This window comes from Penaeus japonicus, unplaced genomic scaffold, assembly GCF_977035675.1.
Source record: "Penaeus japonicus unplaced genomic scaffold, GWHDUDI00000001_assembly GWHDUDI00000021, whole genome shotgun sequence".
NCBI lineage: Eukaryota > Metazoa > Arthropoda > Malacostraca > Decapoda > Penaeidae > Penaeus > Penaeus japonicus.
The window spans coordinates 9,128,189-9,143,188 of record NW_028234423.1 but is presented as its reverse complement, the minus strand read 5'-3'; the positions used below and the strand labels follow the sequence as shown (position 1 = coordinate 9,143,188).

Here is a 15,000-nt window from a genome sequence, read left to right as displayed (position 1 = left end):
ATTTGGTCTTTCATTTGCAATGCGGTACTACAATCTTATGATGTGTGTGTGTGTGTATATATATATATATATATATATATAAATATATATATATATATATATATATATATATATATATATATATATTATTTTATTTTTCTTAACTTATCTAGTTAATTTTATGTTGGCCTGCTGTTTCCTAGGTGTCCTTGGCTATTACCATGCCCAGCTGAATGACATTGTGCAGTATCCTGATGCCCGAACAGACCTATTTCACCACTTTCGAGAACTGGGCAATGCCCTGCTGTTCTGTCTGTTAGTGGAGCAGTCACTCACACAGGAAGAGGTTTGTGACTTGCTACAGGCAGCACCATTCCAGAATATCTTGCCGCGCCCCTTTTGCAAAGGTGGGTTTTATTGCTGTCCTAGAATTAAAGGGGTGAAAAATGATATGATTAGAGGTATGATACAATCCTTATGGAAGAGAAGGTTGTTTGTGATGTGCAGAATAAACCAGTGTTTTGAGGAGTATTTAATTATTGTGAGTTGTATAATTTCTAATTTTCATTTACAGAATGATAAACAAATCTAAATGTAAAATTATTACTGTCGTAAAAGATTTAAGGACATAAATTTTATTAATAGTAAATTAAAAATGTACTTTTCTTTCAGAGGGTGAGAAGCCAGAAACAAAACAGAAGCGTTTAGAGGCAAAATATGCTCCTCTGCAAATAGTCTCTAATATTGAGAGGCTCGGGACAGCAAAGGTAAGCAAAACTACATGTGTCGTTAAATATATAGGAATTCACTTCTGACTTTATTTGAAGATTAGGATATGAATTTTTCTCATGATATTTTTCCTGATTGAGTGTGTCTTTCTTGATTTGTAAATTATCTTAAAAACTTTTATCTCCCTTTCTTGCAGCAAGCCATGATTGCACGAGAAGGTGATTTGTTAACAAGAGAGCGTCTTTGCTGTGGCTTGTCAATCTTTGAGGTTTGTTTGTGAGCACCATGTTCCACACTTTGTCCTAACCACAAGCTTAATATGGGATATGTCACATACACAGCAATATAGAATTTCACCTTTCCTTTGAAATTTGCAAATCTTTAGAAGTGTCCTTTACCTACAGGTGATCTTAACGCGAATACAGACCTTCCTAGAAGACCCAATATGGCATGGTTCCCCACCTGCAAATGGAGTGATGAATGTAGACGAATGCACCGAGTTTCACCGTCTGTGGTCTGCACTCCAGTTTGTCATGTGCATACCAGTGGGCGCCAATAACTTTACTGTTGAGTAAGTGATGGAGCTCTTATTTTGTCTCTCTTTTTATTAATACTATTTATTTGAGACAGAGAGAGACAGAGACAGACCAGTGTCTTAATTGTTATGATTAGATATGATTATCTTCAGAGTTATTTATGAAATGTGTTATTGTTAGATTATGTTAACCCATTCGTAACAGGGTGATTATTTCCACTGTGAAGATAACAAGCGCACACAGCCTCCACATGCAAAATTTCCCATGCCGCAATGTCACGATCTTGCAATGCTGTGCTGCGCCTCTCAGAGCACTTTTCACCAGCTCGGTTCTACTGGATGCTGAGAGAGAGAGAGAGATTTTTTTTATTTTTTAATCATTATTATTATTACTACTACTACTACTACTACTACTACTACTACTACTACTACTACTACTACTACTACTACTACAAGTCAAGAACAATGTTCCATACAAATGCAAATGCAATGAGTATATACATATGTAACTATGGAAAACATATTTAGAGGGAGAGATCATAACATGATAGGACATCATCTGACCGGAGCAAATTATTTCAATGATGTGATAGCACGTCATCCAGCTTAAATGAGTTAACACTGTTGTTATTATAGACATTTTTTTCTATTTTACTGGATTATATGAATACACAACAATATAGTACACTTTATTACAACTATAATATGCATGGTGATGCTATTCTACATGCACATATTAACCCTATGACGACGGTGCATCACACTCGTGTGACACAGCCAAACTCCCGATGCCGGGGCGTCATGCCAGCGTGACGATTACAATGCAATATTGCAATCACCCGGCATAGGGGTCTTCACGTAGCGAGTGCCTCGTCGGGAAAGGGTTAACATCATCATATACACACACTTGGACATTTATTGTATTCAGTATATGAGTCTGATCATAAGTAACCTTTCTCATTTCCCTCTCAAGACAACTCTTTGGCGAGGGACTCAACTGGGCCGGATGCTGCATGATCGTCCTCCTGGGGCAGCAGCGGAGGTTCGAGGCGCTTGACTTTTGCTACCACGTCCTTCGGGTGCAGAAGGTGGATGGAAAGGATGAGGCTGTCAAGGGCATTGTGAGTAGTTTGTGGGGGTATTTCTATTTGTGCTCTTGTATATTGGTTTATGTATTGATTTATTAGATCAGTCTTTTTTGTTATGATGATCAGACTAGTAGGATTAGAGAGAGAAAATGTGGGTGCATGTGTCCATGCACTTATGTATTTAGATTGATATTAACAAGTATACTCATTCTTCCTTTCCAGCAACTGAAGAGGATGTGTGACCGCATCAGGAGGTTCCAGGTGCTGAACTCCCAGATCTTCGCTGTCTTAAACAAATACCTGAAGACAAGTGACCCTGATAACCTCCCAGTGGAGCACGTGCGTTGCTTCCAGCCACCTATTCACCAGAGCCTAGCCAACCAGACGTACCAGCGACCGGACCACCTCCGCTAGGGCCACTAACCCCCCTCCCTTCCCAGGCCTTGGTGAAGAATAAGGGGGCACATTAGCACCCAGAATCAGCCTGAATTGGTCCTTCTGGGGAGAGTAGGAGCAACATGCAGCATTAGTCTGCTAAATTACAAGGACTTTTTTACACAGCTTTGCTGGAAGATTTATCCGAATGGATGGCTTGGCCCTTCCACTAAAAATGATAAGAAGAATATTAATCCACATTTTCCTCTAGAGATACACACTTTTGTATATATTATTTTTAAGATTTTTTTGGCTTTTTCAGAGCTGCCTGTAATTGTCTGATTAAGTAAGAAGGAATGTGAGGAGGGGAAAGTATGGTGAAAAGATCTCTCTATATGTAAATGTGAAAACCACCGGCTGAAAGGGGTAATCGTGCTGTGTGTTGAACATTCATATATGGCCACTCTATGAACAATGGTTCATAAATGAGGTGTGTGTGCGTGTGTAAAACTGTTCATTGAAATTTTAATTTAATCTTGTATCTCTAGTCAGGAGACACTATTAGTTCCTCTGTTGATTATGCAACCCCACCTTTTACCCCTTTTTATTTGGCAATAATTAGGCTAATCTGGATCGTAAGCTAAGTTTATGTCAAGTAGTAAAGCAGATATTTTGCTGAATGTTATCATTCTGATATTTCTTTATATAGACAATATGTTATATTCTGATTTGGAATTATTTGTCAGAACAAGAATGTCTACAAATACCATACAATTGGTCCCCTGTTACTCAAAATGTCTGCTTGTAAAATGCATGTAGATAATCTCATACAAAGCTAGTAAAAAGCTATTCGAGTTGAATTTTTTATTTTCCCTTTTTTTCTCCTTTGTTTAACTTGCAACTATGAATTTATTAACCTGATAATGATTGGGCGGATTTGGCTCTGATAGGTATTTCAAACAAGTAGGCCTTACACCTTAGGCTGTTCGCCTGCTCTAGCCATGGCCGACTGTGTTAATGGGTTAAAGTCTAGTTAATGCAAATAAATTCAGTGTATTTCCATTTTAAGATGGTGTACTGGAAATGATATATATTATATATATATTTGTAACATGGTGAGCTCCATTTACAGAATCTCATTTTCTATTTTAAAAGTTTTTTTGTTGTTTTTTTTGTCCTAGTAAAATGATGGGCATTTTCTTGGAAAAAATCATTTAGGGATTGATTTGGACACACTTTTTTCACATAAAAATTGGCAATATCCTAATTCCTTAGTGGCAGGTATCAGTAAATATACATGCTTACCAAAAAAGCTAGCATAAAAGTCACTAAGAGTAGCACTCCCCATTTACCTAAACTCTGTCAAGGCCAACCTCTCCCCGAACCTGAAGGGTACACGAAAACGTCTCACACTACTCTCACCCTCTGTTTGGTATACTTTCTTGACGCATACCCAGAAAACATAAAAGTATTCATGAGTACTGCCCGGTGTCTTTTGACGAGATGTTCACAAATGTTCACTGGCACTGAGGGGTTAACACCATGAGTACCTTTATTGATGGATTTGTATAACTTGTATATTCATTTATTGATAACTATATATACCTTATATGCAAATAACTCATTCTAAGTGTTTTTTTCATTTGTTATGTATAAGTGTTGGAGATTTGCTCCTGAAGTTTTTTGTCTTGTGTAAATATTGTTGCTTTGGGTTTTTTCATGATTTCATATTATCTATTTCAAATAAGTTGAAGGCAATTTATGTACTGAATTTGTGTTTGACAAAGAAAAAAACGAAGAGTTAATAGAACAACTCTCAGGTGTCAAAATATTATGGGGGTTTTGGTGAATAAATGATAGTAAATATGGCCATATATGGGGTTCAACTTACGATTACCAAGTGTATTTTTGTATAAAAGAAAATGTATAAAAGCCACACCATACCACACCACACACATACCACACGCATACACACACACAAACGCACTGCATACACACAACACCACACACACACACCACACCACACCACATTACATTACATTCACACACACACAATGCAAAAACCGAATACTTCATTGGCAAAAGGCAGGGCAGGAATGTACATAGAATGGTGTATTTTAGGCTTTGCTGTGTATATTCTCTAAGCAACAGTATTGAACTTGTTGGCCTCTTGAGCAGGGTTTATTCGACACAACCTTTTCCTCTAAGAACCTTATGCATAATGCTATAATAACTAGCAGTAATTCTATTATTATTATTGTCCTGGATGTAAGGGTAAGTCCTCCTTTTTACAACCTGTGTACATTGCTCGTTGCACTGTACAATGCATTCATTACCAAGTAGCTGTTAGTGACACCCAATCTTGAGTGCCTGAAAAATGTAGGTTTTGAGGCTATTAAAGGTGGTAAGGAAGATCGTTTTAATCATTGCTAGTGAGAGGGAGTTTCAGATTTTTTAAGGTTATTAATTTGTGTTCATTGCATGAAGTTCATTTTGAATATATACTTAAGGGTCTTTATATGTGTATAGATACATACACACATCACTAATTAAAGAGGAATTATTTTATATATTTATATCCTTTTTTTTTAAGCCTTGTAGATACAAAAATCATGTGTTCTATTGTTTATCCTGTATTCAGAGATAGATAACTAAGATTGTAGACTGGTTCCAATGAAGATGTCAAGAAATCATTACTGAAAACAATTATTTGAAGAGGTGCTGTTTTGTTAACATATCACATTCAAAGGAAGCAAGACACTGGTATTTGATGTTGCAGTGATACTTTGCCTGCGCGGGATAAGTTATGTAAACAGACTTTGCCAAAAGCTTAAATGGCTGCAGCGTCAGGTTTGTAGGTGGGTTTATGGTGTGTCTCCTTGCAAGGGATTTAATTAATGATATGGGAAAGGAGAATCAAACTGAGTAAGTACTAAAAGCTTTATCAGTGCTTTTATTACTGAATTGTCTGTTGGTATTTTGCTTTAAATCATAGTAGAAATGTATAGCAATCCTAGAAATTAGCAATATTTCATGATTTGATGCGATGGGTCATATACAATAGGTGTAAAGTCTTGCTTAACTATGAGTTACAAATTCACTTAGATTATCTCCTGTTGTACTCAGAATAATAGCTGTTCACTGGGATTTAGTAAAAATAAATAGCCTTTTAAAAGCATTTCAGAATTATCAGTCAATGATACAACCGTATGTTTATGATGTTCATGTCTTTTAGGAGGGTTAATAAGGCTTGCGAGGCTTAGCATTGTCTTCATTGCATGGTTGCACAAAGGGGAAGTTTTTCTCCTCAAGTAAAAGATGTGCTGGAGAATACCTGTACAATACCAGTTTTATATCAATAAAATCATATAAATTAGTATTTATTTTATTTTACCTGGCAAGAATATGATGGTCAGATATTAAAAGCCATTAAAACTTTAAATTCAAACTAACTGCTTTAATTTCAGTAGATAATCCATGTAGGTTATATACCATAGAAAAATATTTTGTTTTGCCTATTTGAAGGTAGAAGCAACTGTGGCTAGTGGAAATTTACAGAGATGCAAGGACAGAACCATCCAAGTTTAATCGCAAGCATCCTCAAACTGTCTCTAAAGTTCAAGGTGCAAAGACCAAAGAGATTGCAACTGAATAGCTGAAGTCGGAGGTCGAAAAGGCAGAAGAGATCGTAATTGGACCAACAACGTTCGAGGTCGTAGATTCCGAGTCCATCGGGGTTGAAAAGACCAAAGAGATCGCAACCGAGTCTCCAAAGTTTGCACTTGAAGAGATCACAACTGAGAACCAATTGAGGTTGAATGGATTAAAGAGATTATAGCTAAGTGTCCAAGATTTATTGCTGTTCTTTCATTAGACTGGTCTGATAAACGCGGCCAATTATGCAACTAGACCGTTCTTTCGTGACGTAATTTTACGGATTTTGCCCAATATTTTTTAAAGTTATATGTATATATTTATCTATTTATACTGAAAGAATATGCGTGAAGAGATCCAAATGTGTCTACGATTATCTCAAGGAATTTAATTCCCAAAGGGCAATAGATGAACATAGGGGGAACCCAAATACCATGAAAAAAAATAGTGCAATAAACAGGCTCCTTTGATAGCTTTCACAAGACATTCATTTTATCATGAAGTCTCTCATGAAATAGCCGGAAGGATGGCTGGCTATATGAATATCAATCGGAAATCAAATGGAAGAATTATGTGATGTGATTGGGCTGAGTTATGCTAAAGGAGTATAATGGCGCATTCATCGAGTTGTGCATTTAATATCAGAGGGTAACGATGGAGCCTTTGTCTCCGGGCGCCAGATATATACTATTTTCTGCTTATCATCACATACATGTAATATTTGCTGTAACCGGTATTTAAAGAAGTCACATTTCATTGCGATTCACAGGAAAATGATGAAAAATGGAGGGTAAATTTTGCCTTTTCTGAAGGGCGAATAAACCGTAGCATTGTTGTGAAAGATGACAGAGGGTGTATGTGTGTGTATCTATCTATCTATATGTATGTATGTATATGTATATGTATATATATATATATATATATATATATATATATATATATATATATATGTATATGTATATGTATATATATATATATATATATATATATATATATATATATATATGTGTGTGTGTGTGTGTGTGTGTGTGTGTGTGTGTGTGTGTGTGTGTGTGTGTGTGTATTATATATCAAATATATAATATATATGATATATATGTATATATATTATATATCATATGTATATGTATAATATATTATATTATATATATATATATATATATATATATATACATCAGAAGAATTGTATCGTGTTTCATGAACAGATCCCTATAAAAGAAATATATGGGAGGACATTCCCTCGTTTTGTTGCAGTATTAATTCTATTTTGAGATGATGGAATAAAGACCATGCCTTTTGTGTTTTCATCATTAGTCTTGAACATATTAGGTTTGGCTATCTACCTCTATGATGATAAAGTTGATACTAATAAACTCTTACATCCAGTATAGACATAATATTCGTATAACTGCAGTGATATCAACCCAAAAATAGTTTACGTTTTCCGCAAATACCGTATCGAATTCACTGCTAAAGATCGGCTCTCCTACGAGGTCCTTAGAGCGGACTTGAAAGCCAAACTTTTATCTCCATTTGTATCGCTAACAGTCAGTGCGAACTGAGTTCATTGTGACAAATGGATAAAAAGTGGTATAAAAGAGACTGAATACTTTCACAACACAAGAGATGTAATTCGCGTCAATTACATCTCTTGTGTTGTGAAAGTATTCAGTCTCTTTTATACCACTTTTTATCCAACAGTCAGTGCGTTCATCTGCCCTCACTTCACGGGGGGAAGAACATGCGGTTGTAGGATGAACTACCACTGAGATGAAAGAACAAGTCGAAAATCTTTAGGATTTCTTCATTGCTAAATAGAAACGGATCTGAGTGTTTCTCCTTTTCAGTATGTATACTTGCACTATCCTAAAATGAATCCTTATTTCTGAAGCTTAATTCAGGTAAAGTCGATTTACCCAAGAGTAAGATAAGTTGATTGATTGAATATCAATTATTGTTTGATTCAGTGGATATTCAAGCTATTTTGTATAGAAGTCATCAAAACTTTACGAGTTGTAAAAATGAGTGATGATTAAAATGTTTAGTCCTCATAAATTTATTCGGCACTAGAAAGTAAAATTGACATAACTGCAAATAAATATAATTATATCAAATAACTCAATGAAGCAGACTTTCATTTCGACAGAGTAAAAGAATGCACAATTGAAAAGGATGTGGCATATGCAAATAATTTTATTTAGACATAAGGGGATGATGCATAAATCTATAGACCGTAGTGGGATTCATATGGCCTGATATATAACAATTGTAAATAATAACTGAGTGATTATCTTCTAATCAACATTTTTGAAGTGGTTTTCTGTGTTATGAACAAGCTACCCGTGTTCTTTCGTATTTATTGTAATCACCGAAACCACCCGGTTATATTTAACAGAAATACGGGTATCAAAATAATCACTTCATTGTTCAAGAATGATTTTTCACAGAACTTGGCCGCTTAAAAGAACGGAAAAAATCAAATATGACGAAATAATTCCCATTCCACTAAAGCAAATTGATTATCACAAGGCCATAATCAGCATATTGATAAGAAATGATCAAGTTTTAATTTATACAATGCATGAATCATAATAAATCATGATGTGCAGAACGAAGGGAAAGTATATGACGAGAAAATACAACCGCCAAAGTACAATGCCTCACATCACTTCAATAAAAAAATCATTGCAACTTCTTTACCTAAACAAACTAAAATAACTTCTTGTCCAAGTTTTAAAACAGTTCTCCACTCATCTCGCCTTGGCAGTCTTTCTCCGCCACAGGAATCAAAATATGCTGCAGAAGCCCAAGAAATTTGTTCAGATCCTGTAAAAGAAAAGCAGTGTAATAGATTAGCAAAATAATGGACAATAAGTATCATAAATACATTTTCTTTTCTATACCCACTAATTTACATATTCATCAGTAATAGTATTATGTTACAGACAACACCAATGACAAGACAGATATTGGTTTCGGTCTGTGTAAAATAGAAAAAGGCAAGCAAATCTCCTGTCTTCATACAAGGAGGGTGTTTTCAACACATACGAAGTGTGAGTCCCAAGCTATATTTCGGAATATGATAAGGTCAGGAGGAGAGAGTTATTATTGGAGCAGACTTCAATGGTCATATTTGAGAATGAAATAATAGGGACCAGGAGGTGATGGGCAAATATGGCATAGGAGAGAGGAATGCAGAGGGGCAGATGATTATTGAGTGGGCAAAAAGAATGGAGAGGGCACTGGTGAATACATATTTTAATAAGAGGGAAAAGCACAGAGTTATGTACAAGAATGGAGGTAGGAGTACGCAGATGAACTTTATACTATGTAAGAGAACTTGAGAGAGTTTAGTGACTGTAAGGTCGTTCCCGGGGAGTGTAGCAAGACAGCATAGAGTGTTAGTTGGGAAGTTAAATCTGAAAGTGAAGCCAACCAGGAAAATGAGGGCGGAACACAGGATCAAATGGTGGAAACTAAAGGAGGAGGAGTACAGTACAGCATTTGTACAGGAAGTGAGCCAAGCCTTTGCAGGGAGGGAGGAGATCAGGTGGGAGGAAATATCAGAAACAGTGGCTGAAAAAGCCAAATGTGTACTTAGGTCGATATCAGGAAGAAGAAAAGAATACAAGGAAACCTGGTGGTGGAATGAGGAAGTGCAAGATAGTATAAAGAGAAAGAAACTGGCAAAACAGAACTGGGACAGACTTGGGGATGAAGAAAGCCATCAGGAATACAAAGAGTTGTGTAGAATAATAAAGAGGGAGGTGGCAAAAGCCAAAGAAAATACATATGAAATTACATGAGAAGGTAGATACAAGGGAAGGAGACAAAGACCTCTACAGCCTAGCCTGACAGAGGGAGAGAGATGGGAAGGATATATGGCATGTTAAGATGATGAAGGATGCAGACGGAAGTATACTGACGAGGGAAGAAAATATATTACACAGATGGAAGGAATACTTTGAGGACCTCATGAACCTTGAAAATGAAAGGGAAAGAAGGTTAGAAGAGGTGGAGGAGCTAAATCAGGAAGTACCAAGGATCAGCAGAGAAGAGGTGAGGAAGGCCTTGGGGAAGATGAAGGGGGACAAAGCAGTAGGCCCGGATAAGATACCAGTGGAAGCCTGGAAGAGCTTAGGGGAGATGGCAGTGGGTTGGTTAACTAGACTGTTCAATGAGATCTTGGAAGGAGGGAGGATGCAAGATGAGTGGAGAACAAACTTGTTAGTGCCAATTTTCAAGAACAAGGGAGATGTACAAAATTGTAGTAACTATAGGGGGATAAAACTGTTGTGCCATGCAATAAAGATATGGGAAAGAGTTGTAGAAGCGAGACTGCAGAGAGTTGAGGATCAGTGAAGAACAATTTGGATTCATGCCAGGGAGAAGCACAACAGATGCAATATTTGCCCTTAGGATGTTGATGGAAAAATACAGGGAAGGACAGAGGGAACTGCATTGTGTTTATCGATTTAGAAAAGGCTTACGAACGGGTTCCGAGAGAAGAGCTATGGTATTGCATGGGAAGCTCGGGAGGACCAGAAATGTATGTGAGGGTGGTAAAGGACATGTATGAAGATTGCATTACAACAGTAAAGTGCGCAGCTGGAATGACAAGGTTTTGGGATGGGGGTGGGGCTGCACCAGGGATCGGCTCTGAGCCCTTTCCTGTTTACGATTATCATGGACAGACTGACTGATGGGGTAAGACGGGAAGCCCCACAAACTATGTTGTTTGCTGATGATGTAGTAATATGTTCCGAAAGCCGAGTGGAAGTGGAGACAGAGCTAGGAAGATGGACGTATGCACTGGAGAGGAGGGGACTGAAAGTGAGCAGGACCAAGACTGAGTATATATGTCTGAATGGAAGTGGTGAGGAGTCAATAAGGCAACAAGGGGGTGCAAGCTGGCTGGAATGGATGGAGGAAGACTACAGTAGTGATATGTGATAGGAGGGTGTCTGCAAGAACTAAAGGGAATATTTGTAAAACAGTAGTTCGTCCTGCCATGCTTTACGGAATAGAAACCATTCCAATGACAAAGAGACAGGAAGCGGAGATGGAAGTAAGTGAACTAAAAATGTTAAGATTTTCCTTGGGTGTGGCGAGGGTAGATCAAATCCAAAATAAATATATTAGATGGACAATATATGTGCGTCAATTTGGGGAAAAGGCACAAGAAGCAAGGCTGAGGTGGTTTGGGCATGTGAGGAGGAGGGATGAGGATTATGTGGGGAGGAGGATGCTGGATATGGAGGTACCCGGAAGGAGGAAGAGAGGGAGACCAAAGAGAACGTACATGGATGCTATAAAGGAAGACATGGAAGCAGTAGGTGTGACTGAGGAATGCGCAGAAGACCGAGCGCGTTGGAGAAAGATGATCCGCTGTGGCGACCCATAAATGGAAGCATCCGAAAGAAAAATAATAATAAGAAGAATAAGGTCAGGAGGAAATGCAGCTGCCAAGCAATTTAGCCGCTTCTCTTGATTCCTCTTCCAATCTGATTTTCTTTACTCCTGCCTTTCCCCTTTCTTTTTTCCTTCTCCTTTATTTTTTCGTTTCTTTGTTTCTCCTCCGTTTCCCCTACGAACACACTCACTATCAGCCCCCTTTACCTTCTTCCACGATTGTTGGTCTCGGAAATCGCTTGGGTGTGCCGTCCTGATCACATCTTTACTGGAGGCTTCGTACAGAGTCTCGGCCAGAGGAAACATCAGATGCATGGTGACCAGGGCTTGCTCGGGCCGGCGAAGACAAAATCGATCGTCCAACATCATTTCGTGATGTGTTGTTAGCACTGTCATGATGTTCTCAAAGGGATTCTCATGACGAGTCTGACAAGCTTTGAACTGGGTGTCAGTCTTTACCGACTTGGGCGTAACACCTGTAACAGAATGTTCATGTTTACTTATAGATCATACAATTCTGATTTCTTTCATAAGTTACAGTGAAAGTGACCAGTGCCATCACGATAATATTTAGAATCATGAAGCGGAGGAAAACCAAAAGGTAGAGTCAGGGACAAGGCAGACAGGCATTACAAAACAATTTATAGAAATACCAGTAAACAAATCAATGCAATAAACAATCAGAATAAGGAATTTTTTCAGAATTTATTACTACGATAAAGACGTACATCCGTGATACTAATCACTACACTAATATTATCAAAGTAATACTGACATGAGGCAAAAACACATGAACAAATAAAATCTCTTACATTTTATTTATACAAGAAAAAAAGGGAAAAAGAGACACAGATCCAACACTTACAATCTACAGCTCTGACGCCACTACAACTGGCTTCAGCTTCCTCCCTGTGTCCGAAGAAAATGAAACAATATGGTACCAATAAAACTGCGATGGATGCAATAGTGCTGTAAATTGTGAACCTGATGGAATAAATGAAACTTTCCCTCCTAATCCACATATCTCACGTGCATATGATCTCCCGAGGTCCGTGACCGCCTCCTCTCTTACCCAACCTTCTGCAACATTCGCACTCTCTACCTCTCGCTCTCTCGCTCTCACTCTCTCTGTATGTTGACATAGATATAAGGATAACGGGAGCCCAGAGAGGGACTGGGAATGGGGTGAGGATAACCCTCGTTACTTCATCCTTTTGAGATGTAAGTAACCACTTGTCTCAATAGACTTGTCAGAGTCAAAGCTCTCGTTCGCTCTCTCTCTTGCTCACGTTCTCGTTCTCGCTCTCGCACTCTCTCTCTCTCTCTCTCTCTCTCTCTCTCTCTCTCTCTCTCTCTCTCTCTCTCTCTCTCTCTCTCTCTCTCTCTCACTCTCACTCTCACTCTCACTCTCACTCTAACTCTAACTCTAACTCTAACTCTAACTCTAACTCTAACTCTAACTCTAACTCTAACTCTCACTCTCACTCTCACTCTCACTCTCACTCTCACTCTCACTCTCACTCTAACTCTAACTCTAACTCTAACTCTAACTCTAACTCTAACTCTCACTCTCACTCTCACTCTCACTCTCACTCTCACTCTCACTCTAACTCTAACTCTAACTCTAACTCTAACTCTCACTCTCACTCTCACTCTCACTCTCACTCTCTCTCTCTCTTTCTCTCTCTCACTCTCGCTCCCCCAAGAAGATCTGAGTACATATCTGTCGATTCCCATCAGACATAACAGTGGCATTGACCAATCGCCTGCTGTGCCATTATTAAGGCTTCCCGAACTTTTCTGGAATTCACAGTCTGGCGCTGTGGCCGGGCGAGATACTTAAGAACTGCAGAACAGTATATGTGAAAAAAGGTTTGCAATATCGTTGCAACAAATACATTTTCTGAAGCTGAATCTATTGTTTTATAAAAGTATTGGTTAAATATAATCAAAACCTTTAGTGAAAAACAAATTAAATGCAAATCAACTAAAAAATAATAATTAAGCATCTTGCCGAATATACATACATACATACATATACACATAAATACATACATACATACATACATACATACATACATGCACACACACACACACACACACACACACACACACACACACACACACACACACACACACACACACACACACACACACACACACACACACACACACACACACACACACACACACACACACACACACACACACACACACACACACACACACACACACACCTATCTATCACACATATCTATCTATCTATCTATCTACGATGATACCGACAATAACAATGATAATGGTAATGATAAGAATAATGACTATGATAGCAAATAACAATGATAATCTTAAATACAATAACAATGATACATATCATCGGAATAATAGACAGTAGTAATTACACAACATCAAAAACAAAACAAAAATAGCATTCAATGAAATAATATCCATAGTGATAACAGGACATCATATAAACTTAGCTTTTCTCACTTGTACACTCTACGTGTGTTATCCTGACTATCTTGGTCTGGTAGACATGTTGTTTCTTCGGTCACCTGATTACCTTTGGGAAGCCCTTCATTTAGCCATTCGTAAGGGAACATACTCTCGCCTGAAAATAAAACAGGTCCTTCTTGATATAGAGCTATACAAAACAAAATTTTATAGCAATTCTTTTTTCTATTATTGTGTGATCTAAAGGAAACACGTAGAAGTTGATTTTTTGGTTTGAGTCTATCACGTTTGGGAATCCGTTTTCTATTGTATGTATAGAGCGCTGTCTTACCTTCAATGAGTCTCATTTCTTCTAATCTTGAGCCTTCGATGTTGAGAATTCTTTTGCGGTATTCCTCGCGGTCTCTTGACTTCAGTAGAAAGTCTGGGTGATTTACCCTTTTTTTCTGTTGGTTTGATATCAGTAATTAGCTGGACTTCTGGTGTTAGAAACAAAGAACGTGTATTTATTTTTTGTTTCAAACTAATAAAGGACTAGAATGTATAATACATGAATGCAGTGGAGCGTATGTATATCTCCGTAAGAATTGGGATATTCTTCACTGTTCAACTTATAAGCCAATTAAAAGGAAGGCAATACTGATTATTATGAGAAAAACAAACAAAACTAAAGCCACTAACTCCTTTCCCGATACCAATACTAAAAACTAACAAATACCTAAGAACTTACGATATATTTTTCCGTGTGCTTAGTTCCAATCAGGTGAAAATACA

The 15,000-nt window shown here is 37.6% G+C and overlaps 2 protein-coding genes across 11 annotated transcripts in view; one reads left to right on the top strand and one right to left on the bottom strand.

The window, feature by feature from the left end:
- Cyfip (Cytoplasmic FMR1-interacting protein Sra-1) overlaps nucleotides 1-6,082 on the top strand; it is a 54,181-nt gene extending 48,099 nt beyond the window's left edge. For 9 of the 10 annotated variants that reach the window (XM_043009572.2, XM_043009571.2, XM_086548645.1 and 6 more), the window contains 6 exons: nucleotides 183-386; nucleotides 652-746; nucleotides 905-976; nucleotides 1,113-1,279; nucleotides 2,217-2,364; nucleotides 2,554-6,082. In XM_043009572.2, the coding sequence (XP_042865506.2) occupies nucleotides 183-386; nucleotides 652-746; nucleotides 905-976; nucleotides 1,113-1,279; nucleotides 2,217-2,364; nucleotides 2,554-2,745 (878 nt within the window). In that variant the 3' untranslated portion in view covers nucleotides 2,746-6,082. The remainder of the gene's footprint in view (nucleotides 1-182; nucleotides 387-651; nucleotides 747-904; nucleotides 977-1,112; nucleotides 1,280-2,216; nucleotides 2,365-2,553) is intronic. The other variant, XM_086548648.1, reaches the window with a different exon arrangement.
- A 2,318-nt stretch (nucleotides 6,083-8,400) lies between these two features.
- Nucleotides 8,401-15,000, bottom strand: part of LOC122249053 (uncharacterized) — a 15,958-nt gene continuing 9,358 nt past the window's right edge. The window contains exons 12-17 of the mRNA XM_086549030.1: nucleotides 14,957-15,000; nucleotides 14,558-14,672; nucleotides 14,263-14,383; nucleotides 12,638-12,681; nucleotides 11,980-12,248; nucleotides 8,401-9,186 (exon numbers count right to left, since the gene is read on the bottom strand). The exon at nucleotides 14,957-15,000 is cut by the window's right edge and continues 93 nt beyond it. Of these exons, the coding sequence (XP_086405156.1) occupies nucleotides 9,094-9,186; nucleotides 11,980-12,248; nucleotides 12,638-12,681; nucleotides 14,263-14,383; nucleotides 14,558-14,672; nucleotides 14,957-15,000 (686 nt within the window). The 3' untranslated portion in view covers nucleotides 8,401-9,093. The remainder of the gene's footprint in view (nucleotides 9,187-11,979; nucleotides 12,249-12,637; nucleotides 12,682-14,262; nucleotides 14,384-14,557; nucleotides 14,673-14,956) is intronic.